The 18,889-nt window shown below is 45.8% G+C and overlaps 3 protein-coding genes across 8 annotated transcripts; 1 reads left to right on the top strand and 2 right to left on the bottom strand.

The window, feature by feature from the left end:
• The first annotated feature begins 1,659 nt into the window (after positions 1 to 1,659).
• On the top strand, positions 1,660 to 3,821 carry LOC123110058 (acetylornithine aminotransferase, mitochondrial). Its single transcript, XM_044530466.1, has 3 exons — positions 1,660 to 2,119; positions 2,260 to 2,691; positions 3,154 to 3,821. The coding sequence occupies exons 1-3, from the start codon at positions 1,706 to 1,708 to the stop codon at positions 3,688 to 3,690; spliced, it is 1,383 nt and encodes a 460-aa protein (XP_044386401.1). The 5' UTR covers positions 1,660 to 1,705; the 3' UTR covers positions 3,691 to 3,821.
• A 109-nt stretch (positions 3,822 to 3,930) lies between these two features.
• Positions 3,931 to 6,213, bottom strand: LOC123110047 (endoglucanase 14). The gene is made up of 5 exons (XM_044530455.1): positions 5,997 to 6,213; positions 5,477 to 5,896; positions 4,865 to 4,951; positions 4,628 to 4,780; positions 3,931 to 4,536 (listed from the first exon to the last, which is right to left on the bottom strand). The coding sequence occupies exons 1-5, from the start codon at positions 6,201 to 6,203 to the stop codon at positions 3,931 to 3,933; spliced, it is 1,473 nt and encodes a 490-aa protein (XP_044386390.1). The 5' UTR covers positions 6,204 to 6,213.
• Positions 6,214 to 8,320: 2,107 nt separating this feature from the next.
• On the bottom strand, positions 8,321 to 14,663 carry LOC123110063 (uncharacterized). 6 transcript variants are annotated; one of them, XR_006453139.1, is made up of 8 exons: positions 14,075 to 14,662; positions 13,268 to 13,410; positions 13,148 to 13,196; positions 12,543 to 12,670; positions 12,398 to 12,447; positions 10,255 to 10,345; positions 9,629 to 9,928; positions 8,321 to 9,508 (listed from the first exon to the last, which is right to left on the bottom strand). XR_006453139.1 is itself a non-coding variant. In XM_044530470.1 (2 exons), the coding sequence occupies exons 1-2, from the start codon at positions 9,868 to 9,870 to the stop codon at positions 8,505 to 8,507; spliced, it is 567 nt and encodes a 188-aa protein (XP_044386405.1). In that variant the 5' UTR covers positions 9,871 to 10,807; the 3' UTR covers positions 8,321 to 8,504. The 6 variants fall into 6 exon arrangements, 1 of the variants encoding a protein (XP_044386405.1); XR_006453140.1 differs by having other exon boundaries at positions 8,321 to 8,584; positions 9,421 to 9,508; positions 9,629 to 10,345; XR_006453137.1 differs by having other exon boundaries at positions 8,321 to 8,621; positions 9,421 to 9,508; positions 9,629 to 10,345.
• Between the last annotated feature and the right edge of the window lie 4,226 nt (positions 14,664 to 18,889).

Genomic DNA, 18,889 nt, shown 5'->3' on the forward strand with positions numbered 1-18,889 from the left:
ATGCGACAACCCTCTCCTAGCAAGCCGGTCGAATGTCCAACATCTATTACGTAATGCAAGCCACATAAAGAATTTGCATTGTGACGGAGCTCGTGATCTCCAAGTTAACTCCGCAGTGGGTATCACCTCTCTACCCCAAAACTTGGCAGCGTATGCTAATCTCACTGAGAACTGGCCATTTGCCTCCCATGACCATGATAATCCGTCCGGACGTTCTCCGTCGGTTCCCAAGTCTGCACCCTCTGCCAAAGCTTCAAGAACTCTTGTAATGCATCCATGCTCATATTGGGGCTGATGCAGTCAACCCATGACCCGTTGGCCAGGACCTGGCCAAGCAGGCTCGTTCGTCTAACACGGCGCGGTAACATGTCGTAGATGACCGATGCAATTTCCTGTATCCGCCTCCCGTCCAGCCACCGATCTTCCCAGAAAAGCGTGTTCAATCCATTGTGTGGCGTGCACCTTGTTGCCGCTTGAAAGATTCTCATCGAGTCATATGGCACTTTTATTTGAAACTCACTCCATAGTCTACTGATGTCTGTCCTTTGTAACCACGGCCATCTGGCTTGCATTGCTACATTCATCCATCTCAGGTTGGGCAGCCCTAGGCCTCCTGCCCATTTCGGGGCACACACAACATCCCATGCGACCGCACAATTTCCGCTGTTTGCTTTCGCTTTCCGACACCACGGAAACCCTCGGCACACCTTGTTCATGGCTGTGACTGTTTTCATAGGAAGATCCAATGCCATCATCGCATGTATGGGCATAGCACATAGGACAGATTGCATCAACGTAAGCCTACCACTTTTAGGCATAAGAGAAGCCTTCCATCTCGGCAATTGATTCGCCATCTGATCCACAAGATACTGTAGTTGCGTCGCTGATTGCTTTCTTATGGACAAGGGCAGCCCAAGATAGCGCACTGGGAACGATCCCACCGGGCAACTGAGTTCCTCACTCGCCATAGCTATGCATTGGTCTGAACACCGTATCGGTATCCCATCTTTGATCTCATGTTTATGTGCAAGCCCGACGCCTCACCAAAAAGATCAAAGACGTTTTTGTAAATAGCAAGATCCATCGGCTCTGGCTTGGTAAACAAGACTACATCATCACTTATTTAAGAGATGATCTCTTAGCACAATATGTCTCACCATGTTTTTAGGAATAACTAATTATTTAAGATAAGGCTAAGATTAACCCATTGTAGACATACTTTTTTGTTATATCTAAATTACATGCAAGACTTAAGATAGTTTCTTACTCCCTATGTTCGGAATTACTCGTCCAAAAAATGAATGTATATAGATGTATTTTAGTTATAGATACATCAATTTTTATCCATTTTTGTGACAAGTAATTCCGAACGGAGGGAGTACACCAATATACATCGTGAGACATAAACTTTATGTTTTGTTTTTGAGGATAAAAAAGCCCGTCTTCTTGTACACACCAACCGGCTAGACACATCGTGCAATTCAGATAGGGAGTGACAGAAAGCAAAGGAAGTCCAAGACGAAAGTCCACGGTAAGAGAAGGCAGCACGCCGCACGCGGTAGTTGATGCACAACAAAACAGTAGCCGCCACGGAACCAAAAAGCGTGACCAGATATTTTTAAAAACTTCATTCAACCCCGACCCCAATCCGTATTTAACTCCGAAATCCCTCCACTCTCTCTCGCCCACCCCGAATCCTTCCGCCATGAACTCGCTCCAATCCTTCCTCGCCGTCGCGCCCGTCAAGCCGGCCGCGGCCGCCGCGAGGCTCCCGTCGTCCCGGCGGGCGCGCGTCTCCGCCTGCCTCGCGACCCCGGCGCCCGCGCCGACCGCCCCCGCGGCGGCGACCTCGGCGCGGCGGGAGCTGTCCGCGGCGAGCCGGGCCGTCATGGCGGACGAGGCCAAGTACATCGTGGGCACCTACAAGCGCGCCCAGGTCGTCTTCGTGGCCGGGCGCGGCTGCAAGCTCTACGACATCGACGGGCGCGAGTACCTCGACATGGCCGCCGGCATCGCCGTCAACGCCCTTGGCCACGGCGACCCCGACGTGGATGCCGCCGCCGCGGACCAGCGCGGACGCCTGGTCCACGCCAGCAACGTCGGCTACACCGTGCCGCAGGTACGCCTCCCCTGCTCCCCACCAACCCCAACCCAAACCCATTCCAGGATGTCGGCAACATGTTCGACGCATTGCTTGCCCAGTCCATCTTCCCGCATGGCCTCTCCGTCTCAACTGACTAACATTTCTCGAACGCACAGGTGGAGCTCGCCAAGCGGCTCGTGGAGGCCTCCTTCGCTGACCGTGCCTTCTTCGCCAACTCCGGCACTGAGGCCAACGAGGCGGCCATCAAGTTCTCCAGGAAGTACCAGAGGGTCGCGCACCCCAACGGTGACGCGCCTACGGAGTTCATGTCCTTCACCAACTGCTTCCATGGCCGGACCATTGGCTCGCTCGCGCTGACCAGCAAGGTGCAGTACAGGGAGCCCTTTGAACCGGTCATGCCCGGCTCAACATTTGCAGAGTATGGCAATTTGGAGGAGGCCAAGAAGGTGATACAGTCGGGGAAGATTGCTGCTGTGTTTGTCGAGCCCGTGCAGGGTGAGGGTGGGATTCACAGTGCTACCAAGGAGTTCTTGCAGGGACTGCGGGATGCTTGTGATGAGGCAGGGGCTCTCTTGGTCTTTGACGAGGTATGATTCAGCTTGCCTTCACTAATACTCCCTCGTTCTGTTCTCACCTTTTTGTGAACCGGTTATAGATAGACACATTTCAGTGTGTTTGTTCATTCATTTCAGTCCGTATATAGGCCATGCTGAAATATCCAAAACATCTTATATTGTGAAGGGAGGGAGTGCTTATCTGTGTTGTCGATCACATAGAAGTAATTAGTGGCAAGCACAATTTGTACTACTAGCATAAAGGACAGTAAATTTTACTCCTTCAGGAGATTGCTCAGTGGTACTAGTTCAAGACTGGGAATGTATTTTCACTATTTTGCATCCCCATGAAGGAAATACCCCATGAGGAGTCTGCATCGTAATACTACCCAAATAGGCAATTCATTCAATAGTAGGGATTTAGGATTGCACTTTGAAGTTCAACTTCTGTCAATTTGAAAAGTGGAGATTTCTAATCTACTGTCTGAAACGCAGGTGCAATGTGGTCTGGGGCGCACAGGTTACCTCTGGGCTCATGAGGTTTATGGTGTAGTACCTGACATAATGACCTTGGCGAAGCCACTGGCCAATGGCCTTCCCATTGGCGTCGCCTTGGTCACGGAAAAGGTTGCTGCAGCCATAAATTACGGTGACCATGGAACCACATTCGGCGGAGGCCCTTTTGTGTGCCATGCTGCATTAGCCACATTGGACAAGATCCAGAAACCTGGCTTTCTAGCAGAGGTGACCAGGAAAGGAGAATACTTCAAGCAGCTGCTCAAAGCTAAGCTGAGTGGAAACCCTCATGTCAAAGAGATCCGTGGGGCCGGTCTCATCGTTGGCATCGAGCTTGACGTACCGGCTGGGCCTTTGGTCGATGCATGCTTGAATGCTGGTGTCTTTTTGCTGACGGCCGGGAAAGGCAATGTGGTGAGGCTTGTGCCTGCGCTCATCGTGTCGGAGAAGGAGCTGGAGCAAGCTGCAGAGGCGATAAGGGAATGTCTACCTGCTCTTGATGCCTCTACCTCTTAGTGTAAACAAGATCTCTTACCAATATGATGAGATCTACTACATGTTGAAGTTTCTTTCAAAATTTGGAAGGGAATAAAATGTCATGTTGAACTATTGTGATGTTGAAGTCCTTTTCGAAGTTTGGATGGAAACAATTTCTGTGTTGTTGTCGGTATGAAATATTTTATTGACTAAGTTATATCTGCCTAAATTACAAGGACGGCATTGACATTGCACATCTCTTGACTGAAAACAGGAACATCAGTTATGCAGAAGCCTTGCAAGCACTCCGACGATGGGCGCGACGGTGTAGGTTGATGGCTCTCCTTGCTGGTAATTTCCCCGAGAATCGTCGTAATGGTCGTTGTTGTCAGGCCCTCCGACGATGGCGCCGTCAATCACATTCAAGTTGGGCGCAGACCTGTGGAAGTACTCGGATCCCTTGCCGCAGGAGATCTTCCCCGGGTTGTTCGTGAGGGACGGCAGCGACGCGCCGCGGTGGTGCGGCTGCGTCGGGTACCTCTTTCCTACCCCAACCATGTAGCTCATCTTCATGGGGTTCTTGCCAAGGATGTAGTCCGCCTGTGACCGGGCGAACGAGACGAGCTGTGCCGGCGGTAGCCTCACGCCGCCGCACTGCAGGGAAGCCCTTGCCGCCGCCAGGTGGTCGGCGTGCGTGACGAGGACGAACATCGCCGTCGTGACGTCCTGCAGGTTGGACCAGGGCTGCAGGTAGAGCATGCCGCCCGGGGTGAGCCGCCCGCTGCGGCCGTCACCGTGCTGAACGACGTTGCAGAGGAAGCTCTCCACGTTGCTCCTCATCTCGGCGTGGCGGCCGTTGTTGGGCAGCTTCCCTTGGAGGATGAGCTGCAGAATGGCCGGTATAGTCATCAGTTCCTGAAGCTAAAAGTTGCTGTCGCTTCATCAGACCAATACTAGGATCATCTGGTACATTTACCTTGGCGACCAGTGCCTGGGCTCCGACGAACTTGTCGTCCCAGGATAACGACTGCCGCACCCCGCCGACGTTGTTGGCGCCGGCGATGTAGGCCTTGTACTCGTGGTGGCCGGTGGCGATGTAGAGCCAGACAGCTGCCCACAGCAGCTCGTCCTGTTCCAAACAAGTTTCAGTATTTGCTTTACAATACTGCTATGTTTCTGTTCATTATCGTGACATTAATTAGTGATGTGATACCTCGTCGCCGCTGCTACTGTAGAAACTTCTGGCCGATGGAATGCTGTTCTGGTAGAGGCCACGGTTGTTCTTGGCGAACTGAAACAACTGCAGAAGCAGCAAGTGACTGAAGAAATTAGCTGATACAGCTTCGTCTGTGCACGTTCAGTTTTCAAGCAATAATTTGACATTCATTTTTAGCCATGATATGACCACGACTTTATGAAATGGTTCGTCAAATTAATTCTCTCGCATTATCTTCAAATTGATCGTGCCCACGGTAACCGTCCAATTTGTGCTGTGCATGCAATGTAGTGCATGTAATTATGCAGTGGTAGACTGGTAGTACTATCTCTTCATGCAAAGCACAGTTACATGTTTGCCTATTTCGCGTGCGTCAGAAGCGCCAAAGGCGTATATGGAACATTATGATTGTTAATAATTGTGTAATTAGAATGGCACATTAACATGTGCGCCGCTCTATTTTTCTTACCTATTACACCAAATGATTTTTGGACCATCCATTGGATTTGTATAGAATCGATTGTGTAATCTGTGTGCTGTGCATGCAATGCCATATGCATACGTGTGTGTCTCAAAACATGAAGTAATGTAAGAGCAAGTATTGTGCACCTGTTTCGCGTGCTTCAGAAGCGTAGACGCGTACCGGGAGTCGCCGCGCGGCCCCGTGAACGCGACGGAGGCCGCGGCCAGTGCCGCCGCCGTCTCGGCGGCGACATCGGAGCCCGGGTGGGTGGCGTTCACCAAGTACGACCTCCGGGGCGTGTCCATGTCCTCCGGCCGCTCCCAGCACGCGTGGTCGGAGTCGCCGTCGCCGACATTCACGTAGAGCACATCGGGGCGGGCGTGCGCCTTGGCCAGGTAGTCGGCGCCCCAGCGCACCGCCTCGAGCGCGTGGCCCAGCTCCCCCGCTGCGGCCAGCCGGCCCCGGTGCTCCACCACGCTCCACGACAGCATGGTCGCCGTGAACGCCATGGGGAACCCGAACTTGACGTTGTCGCCGGAGTCGTAGTAGCCGCCGGTAAGATCCACCTGCACGTCGATCGATTAAGCATGTCAGCATAATGCACGAACCAAACACGTACAACGTACCACACATGCATATCAGCATATGCATCGCCGACGTGCTTACCCCGTGGTCGGCGCCGTCCTTGAGGGCCGAGTTGCCGCGCCACTGGACGCGCTGGGTCGGCGGCAGCCTGCCGGAGCGCTGCGCCTCGAAGTAGAGCAGCGACTTGGTGAGCGCGGTGGCGTAGTTCCGCTGGGCGGCTTGGCACGCCGTGGTTGCCAAAAACCCTACCACGGCGGCAACGAGAAGCATCCTGGCGCTAGCCACCATCTTGGGCGTCCTCGGCGTCAACGAGTAGTTTCTTGTATTGTACCACCGCGTTATGTGTGCTCCTCTCGTCGATGGGACGAGTGTATTTATAGGCGAGGAACAAGGTTTCAATCCACTATGAATTGGTGAAACAAATCCATCAGAAATGCACGCATTGATATCCTAGAATAATTACGCGCCATGCATATTTGTTTTGACGATGTGCGGAGATTTTGCGACCTTCAAAAACCGGGTGCCAAATGTAAACGTACCATCCCCGTATCTGAACTTATTTGGCGGAATTAACTTCATTGGAGAAGGTTGATATTTCCTACAGCCAGTTCATATATTTTTCGGACACGTTTGAGATCATGTATTTACGGTGTATATATGGATCTTATTTGCGAATAAAAGGACTGTATTGATTACTCTGAGATTTGAATACTATCTTTGGAGATCGAAGAGTTAACATAAAAGATGGATAATGAAAAACGTCACACTGCACTGTGCCTGCGTGAGTTGATCTTCTCGAGTGTGAGAAAGGATGGATATCTAGGAATCAATGACTGAGCTCTTTAGCATGATATGAGATGGGTCTTTACTACTCCAATAGCCAATTAGGTTTTTTTTTAGCACAGTACAGGCACAAGCGCTCATATAAACATGCATACACTCACCCATATGAACGCACACACACCCTGCCCCTATGAGCACCTCCGAGTGACTGAGCCGACATATCATCATGAGATTTTACGAAGTCACCGTAGGCGCCTCGTTGTTGACAGCAAAGTCTCCTCCCACTGAACGCACATCGCCGGAAATCGTCAAATAAATTCAGGATAAATGCGAGCAGCAGGACTTGAACCCTGGTGGGTTGGGCCACAGGTTGGTTCACCCAATAGCCAATAGATTAGTGGTAGTTGTTGGGCCTCATAGAAGGGGTTTGCTACAATTGGCAACTTTTCTTTTAGTTTGGGAAAACAAGATATAAATCCATGAGATAACACCCTAAACTTCCATCAAACAAGCAACACTGCAATACAATTAAAAAGTCTATTTTAGAACATGAGCAATGTGAGAGTCGTCTAAGAAGGAAAAAAATATTACATTCTTGCATTTTATTTTTTGTGGTTGAGAATGACATTCTTGTCATTAGTTCATGCTCATACTACTCTTTTGTCCTTAGTTTTCGTGCGTGTCCTTATGCTTTTGCTCTTTTGTCATGATTTCGTCCTGTGAAAGTCGTTTGGCCGTTAATGAGACGTTGGATTGACCGATTTGCCCCTATGAGCCACTCACTCATGCATGGGACCTAGACCTAGCTCGGTCACATTGGCCACTACCATGTGGGACCCAACACATCTATCCTTTTCAAATTGCATAGCACAAAATTGAACATAACACGGTATTAAACAACAATTAAACAACAACCCATAGTTCAAATGACATACCACAAAATTTGACTCAACACTTAACTTAATTACAGTCCATAGTTAATATGAGTCAATTGATTTGAACCTTAAAATCCAAAATACACGCTAAACAGTTTGAATTACACACAATTAAACATCACCGAAATAGGAGGGAGGCTGCCAAGCTACCTAGTCGTCATCCTGGGAGCCGGTTGAGGCTGCCGACCGCCAAGTCCACCTTATAAAAGGAGATGACGCCATCACCCTCTCAACAGTTGCCACCACCCAAAACTTTGGCCTCTGAGCATATAGATGTTTTTTTCCTTATTAGTCCTAACAGTCTCAGGTTCGCTACTTGCATGCGTGGGGGCTCAAGGTAGTATAAGAATATTGATGGTCCTGGTATTAAAGCATCTCCAACAGATGATGTATACTAGGGCACCTGATTTGTTTTGCGTAGCAAATGTTTTAAAATAGGGTACCAGATATTTTCTGCCACAGCCGATGATGTAAAAATAGGGCACATGGTCATTGCATATTACGACATTTCAAAATACCAAATGTTCAAATTTAAACATGAGTTCAAACTTAAACATAATAACACTACGAAAGTACTACGATAGACACAGTACTATGCCCAATTAATCGGTTGTTAGGTAGACTAGATGACCCGATTGCGCTAATGGCGCAAGAAGCGAATTAGAAAAAATGTTAGTAGTGAGTACGTAAGAGATATAACTCGAAATATAATGCAATGTGAATTGTATTACATCATGTATTAACCACAAATCATGAAATCAATACCAAGAGAACCAAATAATGTCACCATCTCTGTACTAACAACCAACATTTTAGCACAAGAAGTATCACAGGAGTGTTTACTTGCACATCAGAAGTATCACAATTACAACTAAAGAGGCATTGTCCTCACTGCTGTCCTTGAGCCTTTCACAAGGAGAGTTCCAAGCCTCGCAACTTCTTCCTCCAGCTCTGCACATGACTCTCGGTTACGAACCTCGTCCCTCAGCTATGATTATTTCAAGATGAAATCAATATGCTATTTATGTCACATGGAACATGTTTAGAATTTAGTCAGTCTCACTAATCTTTCAGCTACAAAGGCAGAAAGAAAAATGGCATGATCAATAACTAAAAAAATGAAACAATAATGCTTGTGGCATTAAAAAACCGAGAAAGTGAATTGAGGACAACAGAACAACTATTTGTAACAACGGCAAGCTTGGCTGATGCAAAATGATCACTCTGAAACCATATCTTTAGAACCAAATTAAAAAGGAACAAAATAATATAATACACCCTCCGTTTCAAAATAACTGTCTTAACTTTCTACAAAAACATCATGTATCTTTAGGACCAATTTTTAGACCATGGTACCACATAAATTAAGAATTAGACATATGAGATTGCAACGTATTCGTGATCAGTTACCAATCATGTCACACCAAGGATTTGCACATATAACCTGAAATAACTGCAGCTAGCTTGAAGTCTGAAATCTACCGGGTGACAAACAAAAGCAATACCACCAAACCTTATTCTTATTGGACGAGCACAAGATTTATGAGAAGATAACACACAAAAAATCCTATTTGGTTTCTGGATGCATGCACTTTCTGGATTATTGTGCACATCAAAACATGGAAGAACATTCCTAGGAGAGCCATTGTAGCACAACGAAGTAAACCAAAAATCAAAAAAGAGAAGTGAGTTTGTATCATGTAATTTAGCAATGTATCAGCCCATATCACCATTTATTTTTAAGAGACCAAAGAAAATGACAGAAGTTTCCCTATTCTTTCTTGTACCTTTCTACAAGAATGCTCTTTATTTATGAGCGCCACACAGACTATTTCCACTTGGCGGCAGGTTGGACACAACAATCCTCGCCGCAAGCTGCAGAAGAACCACACACTCACATACGTCAGGGCAGGAGACACGAACACGGGCGCCGTGAGGGGGGAACGGAACGGAACGAACCAAAAGGGGAGAGACAAATCGAAAGAGGGAACGTACAGAGGCATAGTCAGGCTGGGAGGCGGTGAGTGCGGCGGCGGTCTCGGCGGCGAGCTCGTCGAGCTGGCTGGTGGTGACACCCATGTATACCCTGACGCAGACCTTCTACGCAGACCTTCTGCGCGACGAGCACGGGTCATAGTGCTCTTGTCGAAGTGCCCATAGCTGAGTTTCTTGAGCCGCACCATGATCTTGTTGAAGTGCACCGTCTCCGTCCGCCCGTCCTGCTTCACGACGTACATCACCGAAAACTAACAAAAACATACCCATGTGCATCATCCAAACAGGAAATGGTTTTGCCTGTTTGTACATCAGAATCAATAATTGAATCATCAACAGATTGGTATATGCAACATGCTTAAATATCATGCCAGGAGAAGAAGTAAATGCCACATTTATGAATAACTAAACATTATGAATGCCATGCTGCATTTTGTAATGGCAATGATCCAAGGTAGTTAAATAGATGGTCATTATTAGGAATGCTCCATAGGATCTAAAGACACCCGCGCATGTTTCTTAAGTGTGCTTTCTAAAATTGGATACCCATTTATCTCTATTAGCTTGACTTGTAGCGGTGTGGACACCGCAAAGTTGATCCTATCCTAATAGTTACAGACAACAACCTTGTAGAAGATCATGCCCACCCTTGGTCCTTGGAGGGACGTGTGTTGTAGTGGTAACCACATCAGTGAACTTGAAAGGATATACATGTTCCTACATTACAAAAATGAAACAATAAGCATCTTCACAATAGGACAACATCACTCGGCCAACAGGGCATTTAACGCAAATGCATTGGCTAATGCCAACGTTGTCTGTTTCTTACACATGATAGCCATGAAATTGTTAATCGTATAAAAGTACAGGAATGCAAAGAAACCATGATCATTCTACAATTGTTGAAGCAAGTTATTATCTTTCAAGAAATCCTATAGAAAATAAGCAATGTAAAAAGAGAACGGCGTTTCGGTGCCCGGGTGCACCTGCACCCGGTCAAAAAAAATTCGTAAAAAATTCAGAAAAATTCAAAAAATTCCAAAAAATATTTGGGTGGTAGACAATTTGATGCGTGAGCTACGCTCCAATTTTTAAAACATTTGGACTTCTGTGCAGCTCTCGGCAAAAAAGACAAATCAGACCAGAACAGTATATGAACAGTACATATTTTTACAGACCTCCGATTTGTCTTTTTTGCTGAGAGCTGCACAGAAGTCCAAGTGTTTTGAAAATTGGAGCGTACCTCACGCATCAAATTGTCCACCATCCAAATTTTTTTTGGAATTTTTTGAATTTTTCTAGTATTTATTTTGATTTTTTTCGTGCGCGCAGGTGCAGATGAGCTCGGGCTCAGATTCAAATTTTCGATGTAAAAAGGGGAAACAGCTAGGCACGCACTAAGAAACTGACGAACAATATCTGTCCAACTAAATTTCTACACCTGATGAAATCAATATCCTTGTAGAGGGCCCTTTATAATTGGAACAAAGAAACAATTTAAAAAAACAGTGCCCCTCTATTATCACCATAGTCTAGCAGATTAATTTAACACAATTTAGGATGAGTAGCACTATGATATTAAAACTGAACTAATTGTTCTCGCTACTTGTGCTTTCTGATGCCTTGTACATATTCATATATGATACAACAACACTGGCAGCAATTTCTCAAGCGCAAGAACACATATATTTTTCAACTAACAGATTGTATCTAAAGTCCCCCCAAAAGCTGACTTAGAATCTAATCAAATAAGTCAAAAACTCTTTTTTAGACTAAACAAGTAAAATCATGCCTTCTTGTGGCTACAGTTCAGTCTTGGCTAGAATTTAATCTAACAAGCAGAAACCTCATCAGAATTTAATCCAGAAATGAACGACAACAAAACAATTCTAAGCAAAGAGGAGGAAGAGGGGAGCAAAGCTGACAGGAAAGGTTGTCGGGGTGAGCTGAGGGCTTGCTTTCAGAAAAACTCTCCCACAGGCTTGCTCCACACTCACCGTTGCTCTCGACCGCGACCGTAAATTTCTAGGAATATATGTTCCCTCTATATAATTATGCTGGATTTTTGGAGAGATGCATCACATAATATCTTTCAGTTTCAAATCCATGAGTTTGTGTAGATTTCGTTTGTAAAACTTTGTATAGATTAGGTTCTGAACTATCTTTATGAAACCTTTCGTAAGATCTGAAGTCAATCCTGTCAATTGTGTACAGATCCGACGAATAGATGGGCAAGGAAACCAAGTGTTGTCCCGGGAGTGATGGCTCGGATAGCTTGGTAATGATATCAATAAGTAATTATTGTGCAAACAATAACTAATGCAGGTTCCAGGATCTCGTGTGTTGCTGCTGATTACCGAAGGCATAATAGACAAACTCTAATCGATCTAGCTAGTCCAGGCACGACAAGAATGGGCCGCTGCATTGTAAGGTATATGCAAGATTCAGAAACATATGATTTCGTTACTTTTGACTCAGAACTGAACTAAGCTAGGCACCCGAACACCATGAAAGAATCCAGAGGGAAGCATAGCGCAAGTGCGACCCTCGCTGACCACCTAGAGGCACGGTATCAGTAATGCACCAAGATCTGTCTATTCAAGAGGTAAACAAGAACACATCCTCGTTTGATATCATGATATGCAAGCAAATTTCAAGCACACAGGGTTGATATGCAAACAAATATCACACACAGAGGGAGATCGCCCAAACAAGCACATCAGGTCACATCACTTTCAGTAGACCAAAACTGAGCAAGAGAGACCCAACCTTGTTGATAATGACACGGAGGACCCAACAAACAGAGAACATAGATCAGCCTGCAAGAAGAAAGAAAAGAGAGAATGAACAACATGACAGCTCATAGACATTTCATGAAACACGTCAGGAGCATTGTAACGGAAGAACACCTGACCTTCGTATGATAATAATGAGCAGCAGCAGAATGGAAGGATCAGGGGCAAATTGAACGAATGAGAGCAGCCCCGACGATCTAAAGCTTCAGACCACCAATATCATCATAAACCATGTTTGTCGGCATTGCTAAAAAAACAGTAGAATAAGCAAAGAAAATTTCAGTTAACCACCTGGTACACAAAACAAAGGGCATTTAAATCCCCAAACCTGAAGATATGCTACAGGAGCACATGTACATTTGATAAAAACTAATGTACATGTATATGCATGGTTACTAAATATGGCAACAATATATATGGCACAATAATTTTACCCCGTCATTGGAATCTGAAGTCAGTGTGTTTATACACCCAGCTAAAAATCTAGGAAACGCAAAATAAGAATCTGAATGCCCAATAAAAATTAATCTGGCTGGGCAACTCGGCTACTCCGAGCTCCCCCAGATTGAACACTCGCTGGTCGCCCGATTCTGTCTTTTACATCATCTGAGCCGTCTAATTTTCACAATCTATTTTCACTTCGTGGTTATTTTTCCTCTTCTATGACTGGTGGGCTTATTATTGTGCTTGACCTGATTAGTGATTTGAATGATTAGTAATTTACCTGAGAGTATAAGTGTCACAAGTATATTCATTAACTGCCCTTGTACAGCCTGCAAATTGATTATGGAATGAGCTTCTGACGGGAAATAGAAAACAAAAAACACAAAAGAACAGTAGGTACCTGACATAGCTCTAGCATGGTAAACTGTTATGAGTGCTTCCAGTCATCTTTGGTGCTGACTCGTATCTGACCATTGCCCTGCTCATCGAGGTCACTGTTGCACCATGACTCACGGCAAGGCCCATTTGCCAAGTATGCTTCAACTGCCAACAGACAAGCAATTTTGCATAAACCAATTGAGGCCCTTTTCACTAATTAAATCTACAAAACCATTTTGTAAAATCCACTGGAACTATCCGACTATAGGACTGAATCAATGAAACATAACAGCAGGTGCAGAAACCACTCTAGACCTTTTTCACAAACTAAAGGCAGCTATTTATGTTCTAATTAACCCTGGGGCTGCAGCTGCTGTTATGAAAATTACTCTCTTCCTATCAATTTTCAGAAAATGGTTTAGAATGATTTCTGAAAATGGTCCAGAGTGGGTCCTGACTAAATTGATAGGAAGAGAAGGAATGGGGGTGTTCTAGAACTATTGCTACACATATGCCATACATCTAAAAAAAGGAAAAAAGAACACCCTAAATACAAACCTAAAGAAAACAGGATAAAATAACCCGATGTATGAACTGTAAACTGATGAGATTATTAGTAGATATGATGAAATATGTATGTACAGGTCATTAATTAATAGATTATGAATAGCAAGGATTTTGCAAAGAACAGCAAGACCCGTCATCCACGCTGGCCATTCCCATCCACGGGAGGAGAGAGCCAGTGTGTGTGTACTGTGTACGCAGGGATGGGAGGGGCTGGAGGAACAGATGAGAATCAAGGAAAAGGGAAGGGGAGGAGAATCCATACCTTGGTCCTCTGACCGCTGCAACCCGTGGTTGAAGGTGAAGAGGCGGTGGCGCAGGCGTGGTTGGGGGAATTTTTCGGGGCTCTTCGTCCAGCGGCGGTCGTCCAGGTCGAGTTCCTCCTCCGCTTCTTGGCAGTGAGCGCCCGGGGCGCCGTTGAGCTCGTCCTCCCGCGGCTTCTCCCGGCGCTGCTCACCTGCGAGCGCAGCGGCGACGACGGGGCCGGCGGATCTGCGAGCGCCATGGCCATGGCCGTCGCCTGACCCGCTCGCTCTTCCTCTTCTCTTCTCTTCCCTTCCCGTCGCCTGACTCGCTCGCTCTCCCTCTTCTCTTCCCTTCCCTTCCCTTCTGAAAACGGGAGGGGGGAGGTTGCGGGCGAAGGCTGGCCGGAGGAGACGGGCGCGAGTGGCGGCGGCTGGCCGGGCGGAGGAGGTGCGGAGGAGGTGCGGCGGCGGCTGGCCGGGTGGAGGAAACGACGACGGCAGGACAGGGAGGAGGGCGCGGTCTAGCTAGGGTTCGGAGGGAGAGAGAGGAGAGGGGCGCAGGTGCGCAGCGCGAGTGCTAGATGGGGGAGATGGCTTACCTCCATCGGAGCGGCTGCCTTTTATACGCTCGTATGCGAAATGACGAAAATGCCCTCAGCGGGGCACATATTAACAGGCGGTGGCACGATCACTATTCATGGCGTTTATAGGGCGACGTGGATGGCTCGGTTCTGCCTAGCAGTTCTTCAAGGTTTATATGTTTAATTAGTCGCTGCCAGCCCATTAACTTGTGGGCAAACAAAGCCCAAAATGTTGGCCCGTAACCCCTCCCATCCAACTGTCACTCCTCAATGCCTAGGGTTCGACCAAACAGTAGCATATCTTGGTATATTACATAGATGAGAGCATGAGACTATGGTATAGTACATAAAAATCAGATATATATCGGTATGTTCCTATTTTATCTATAGATTCGTGTTCGACCGATTAATCTAGTTAATAGGCCGATTCACCGGTTAATCACTACTACCAAGCCGACCGAGCAGCTACCAGTTACCGATTTCCAGAACAATCTACGTCCAGCCACTTTTCGAATGGACGGCGTGAGGGCTGGAAGGCCTTGTGGACTTGCCCAGCGCCCCCCAAGGTGTTGAGTTTTGCATGGTGCCTAGCAAACAACTCCCTTGCAACTTGGTGTAACAAAAAGAGACGGAGGCTGGAAGTCAATTCCTTGTGCCAGATCTGTGGTTTCGATGATAAAGACTCCTTCCACACGTTCTGTACGTGCACAAATGCAAGAACTTTATGGCGTACCATGGCTGTTGTATGGACGCTACCTGAAGCATCGAGTATCAAACCAACTGGGTCAAATTGGTTCATCCAATTTATCTGTGAAATTGATGAGGCTATAAGGGTGCGACTGCTGATGTTATTTTGGAGAATCTGGCACGTAAGAAACGAACTCATTCACTCCAAGCCCGCCCCTAGTGGATGTCTCAATCATGTTTTTGTCAAACTATCTATCATCTTTGCAATCTATAGCAATTCATTCAGATGATGACCTTCTAAAATGAAGGGCTCCAGTTCAGTTTTGCTACCCCCTTACATCACACACATGCAATATTGCCTCCACTGCTTTAGTCCCATGGACTCCCCCGGCGATTGGACGTGTCAAACTCAACACAGATGGTTCCATTTTGGACGGTGTTGGCGGTATGATACGTCTCCAATGTATATATAACTTATAAAGTATTCATGCCATATTTACCTAAGTTCTACATGGTTTTGGTGCACTTTTATATGATTTTGATAGACTAACCTATTGACCTAGTGCCCAGTGCTTGTTCTTGTTTTTTGGCTATTTTTTGTTTCGCAGAAAATCCATACCAAACGAAGGCAAAATGCCAGTAAAATTCGAGGAAGGATTAGAAGATCCACGAGGGACTCACGAGCTCACCCCATGTGCCCTAGGGTTAGGACATGCCCTCTAAGCTCATGGGTCCCACGTAACTCCAATTGGTGTGAAACCAACGCTGGAAATTCTTATAAATTGGGAAACCCCCAGAAAGAAACCTAGAACTTCCACGCCGCCATCACAAGCCTTTGTTCTGAAGCAATCTCAAATGGAGGCCTTTTCCGACACCTTAACAGAGACGGAAATCATCACTGGAGGCCATGTTCATCATCCTGGCGGTGTCCATGATAAGGAGGGAGTAGTTCACAATCGGGGCTCAGGGTATGTACCAGTAGCGATGTGTTTGATCTCTCTCTCCCTCTCTCTCTCTCATGTTCTTGATTTGGAACGATCTTGATGTACCATGGGCTTTGTTAATATAGATGAATCATATGATGTTCTTCCCTTCTATCTTGTTGAGATGAGTCTTTCCCATTGAGGTTTCATTATTATCTGATTGAATCTTTTGGATTTGAGAACACTTGATGTATGTCTTGCATGCGGATACCCCTGGTGACATGGGGTATTCTATTGAGTCACTTGATATGTGTTTTGGTAATCAACCCGCGGACTCCCGTGGTGACTGATGTCTACTACGCAACCTTCTTCTTGTAGACGTTGTTGGGTCTCCAAGTGCAGAGGTTTGTAGGACAGTAGCAATTTTCCCTCAAATGGATGACCTAAGGTTTATCAATCTGTGGGAGGCGTAGGATGAAGATGGTCTCTCTCAAACAACCCTGCAACCAAATAACAAAGAGTCTCTTGTGTCCCCAACACACCCAATACAATGTTAAATTGTATAGGTGCACTAGTTCGGCGAAGAGATGGTGATACAAGTGCAATATGGATGGTAGATATAGGTTTTTATAATCTGAAAATATAAAAAGAGCAAGGTAGCAAGTGGTAAAAGTGAGCAAAAACGGTATTGCAATGCTTCGAAACAAGGACTAGGGTTCATACTTTCACTAGTGCAAGTTATCTCAACAATGATAACATAATTAGATCATATAACAATTCCTCAACATGCAACAAAGAGTCACTCCAAAGTCACTAATAGTAGAGAACAAACGAAGAGATTATTGTAGGGTACGAAACCACCTCAAAGTTATTCTTTCTGATCGATCTATTGGGCTATTCCTATAAGTGTCACAAACAGCCCTAGAGTCCTAAAATAACACCTTAAGACACACATCAACGAAAACCCTAATGTCACCTAGATACTCCAATGTCGCCACAAGTATTCGCGGGTTTGATTATACGATATACATTACACAATCTCAGATTCATCTATTCAAACCAACACGAAGAACTTCAACGAGTGCCCCAAAGTTTCTACCGGAGAGTCAAGATGAAAACGTGTGCCAAGTCTTATGCATAAGTTCACAAGGTCACATAACCCACAAGTTGATCACCAAAACATACACCAAGTAGATCACGTGAATATCACATTGTCACCACAGATAAGCACATGCAAGACATACATCAAGTGTTCTCAAACCTTAAAGACTCAATCTGATAAGATAAATTCAAATGGAAAACTCAATCCATTACAAGAAGGTAGAGGGGGAGAAACATTATAAGATCCAACTATAATAGCAAAGCTCGTGGTACATCAAGATCGTGCCAAATCAAGAATGCGCGAGAGAGACATCAAACACATAGCTACTAGTACATACCCTCAGCCCCGAGGGTGAACTACTCCCTCCTCGTCATGGAGACCGTCGGGACAATGAAGATGGCCACCGGTGATGGTTTCCCCCTCCGGCAGGGTGCCGGAATGAGCTCCCAATTGGTTTTCGTGGCTACAGAGGCTTGCGGCGGCAGACTCCCGATCTAGGTTTTGTTCTGGAGGTTTTGGGATATATAAGAGGTGTTGGCATCAAGAACAAGTCAGGGGAGTCCACGAGGGGCCCACAAGGTCGGGGGTGCGCCCTAGGGGGGCCCACCCTTGTGGTGGCCTCGGGACTCCTATGGTGCATCTCCAGTACTCCTTGGGCTTCTTATGGTCCAAAAACAATCTTCGTAAATTTTCAGGTCAATTGCACTCCATTTGATATTTCTTTTCTGCAAAACTCAAAACAAGGAAACAACAGAAACTGGCACTGGGCTCTAGGTTAATAGGTTAGTCCCAAAAATCATATAAAATAGCATATAGATGCATATAAAGCATTGAAGATAGATAGTATAATAGCATGGAACAATCAAAAATTATAGATACGTTGGAGACGTATCAAGCATCCCCAAGCTTGATTCCTGCTCGTCCTCGAGTAGGTAATGATAAAAACAACATTTTTGATGTGGAATGCTGCCTAACATATTTATTTATGTAATATTATTTATTGTGGCATGAATGTTCAGATCCATAATATTCAAAACAAAAGTTTAATATTGACATAAAAACAGTAATACTTCAAGCATACTAACAAGGCAATTATGTCTTCTCAAAATAACATGGCCAAAGAAAGATTATCCCTACAAAATCATATAGTCTGACTATGCTCCATCTTCATCACACAAAATATAAAATCATGCACAATCCCGATGACAAGCCAATCAATTGTTTCATACTTTTGATGTTCTCAAACCTTTTCAACTTTCACGCAATACATGAGCATGAGCCATGAATATAGCACTATAGGTCGAATAAACGGTGGTTGTGGAGAAGACAAAAAGAAGGAGATAGTCTCACATCAACTAGGCGTATCAAAGGGCTATGGAGATGCCCATCAATAGATATCAATGTGAGTGAGTAGGGATTGCCACGCAACGGATGCACTAGAGCTATAAGTGTATGAAAACTCAAAAAGAAACTAAGTGGGTGTGTATCCAACTCGCTTGCTCACGAAGACCTAGGGCAATTTGAGGAAGCCCATAATTGGAA

The sequence above is a fragment of the Triticum aestivum genome, chromosome 1B (assembly GCF_018294505.1).
Source record: "Triticum aestivum cultivar Chinese Spring chromosome 1B, IWGSC CS RefSeq v2.1, whole genome shotgun sequence".
In the NCBI taxonomy this organism is placed as follows: domain Eukaryota; kingdom Viridiplantae; phylum Streptophyta; class Magnoliopsida; order Poales; family Poaceae; genus Triticum; species Triticum aestivum.

Coding starts and splice junctions, on each gene's coding strand:
- LOC123110058 (XM_044530466.1), top strand. CDS start 1,706: ATGAACTCGCTCCAATCCTTCCTCGCCGTCGCGCCCGTCAAGCCGGCC. Junction 2,120..2,259: donor TCGGCTACACCGTGCCGCAG/GTACGCCTCCCC, acceptor TCGAACGCACAG/GTGGAGCTCGCCAAGCGGCT. Junction 2,692..3,153: donor CTCTCTTGGTCTTTGACGAG/GTATGATTCAGC, acceptor TCTGAAACGCAG/GTGCAATGTGGTCTGGGGCG.
- LOC123110047 (XM_044530455.1), bottom strand. CDS start 6,203: ATGGTGGCTAGCGCCAGGATGCTTCTCGTTGCCGCCGTGGTAGGGTTT. Junction 5,897..5,996: donor AGGACGGCGCCGACCACGGG/GTAAGCACGTCG, acceptor ATCGACGTGCAG/GTGGATCTTACCGGCGGCTA. Junction 4,781..4,864: donor ACAGTAGCAGCGGCGACGAG/GTATCACATCAC, acceptor TGTTTGGAACAG/GACGAGCTGCTGTGGGCAGC.
- LOC123110063 (XM_044530470.1), bottom strand. CDS start 9,870: ATGTACGTCGTGAAGCAGGACGGGCGGACGGAGACGGTGCACTTCAAC. Junction 8,622..9,420: donor AAGAGCATTCTTGTAGAAAG/GTACAAGAAAGA, acceptor AAATAATCATAG/CTGAGGGACGAGGTTCGTAA.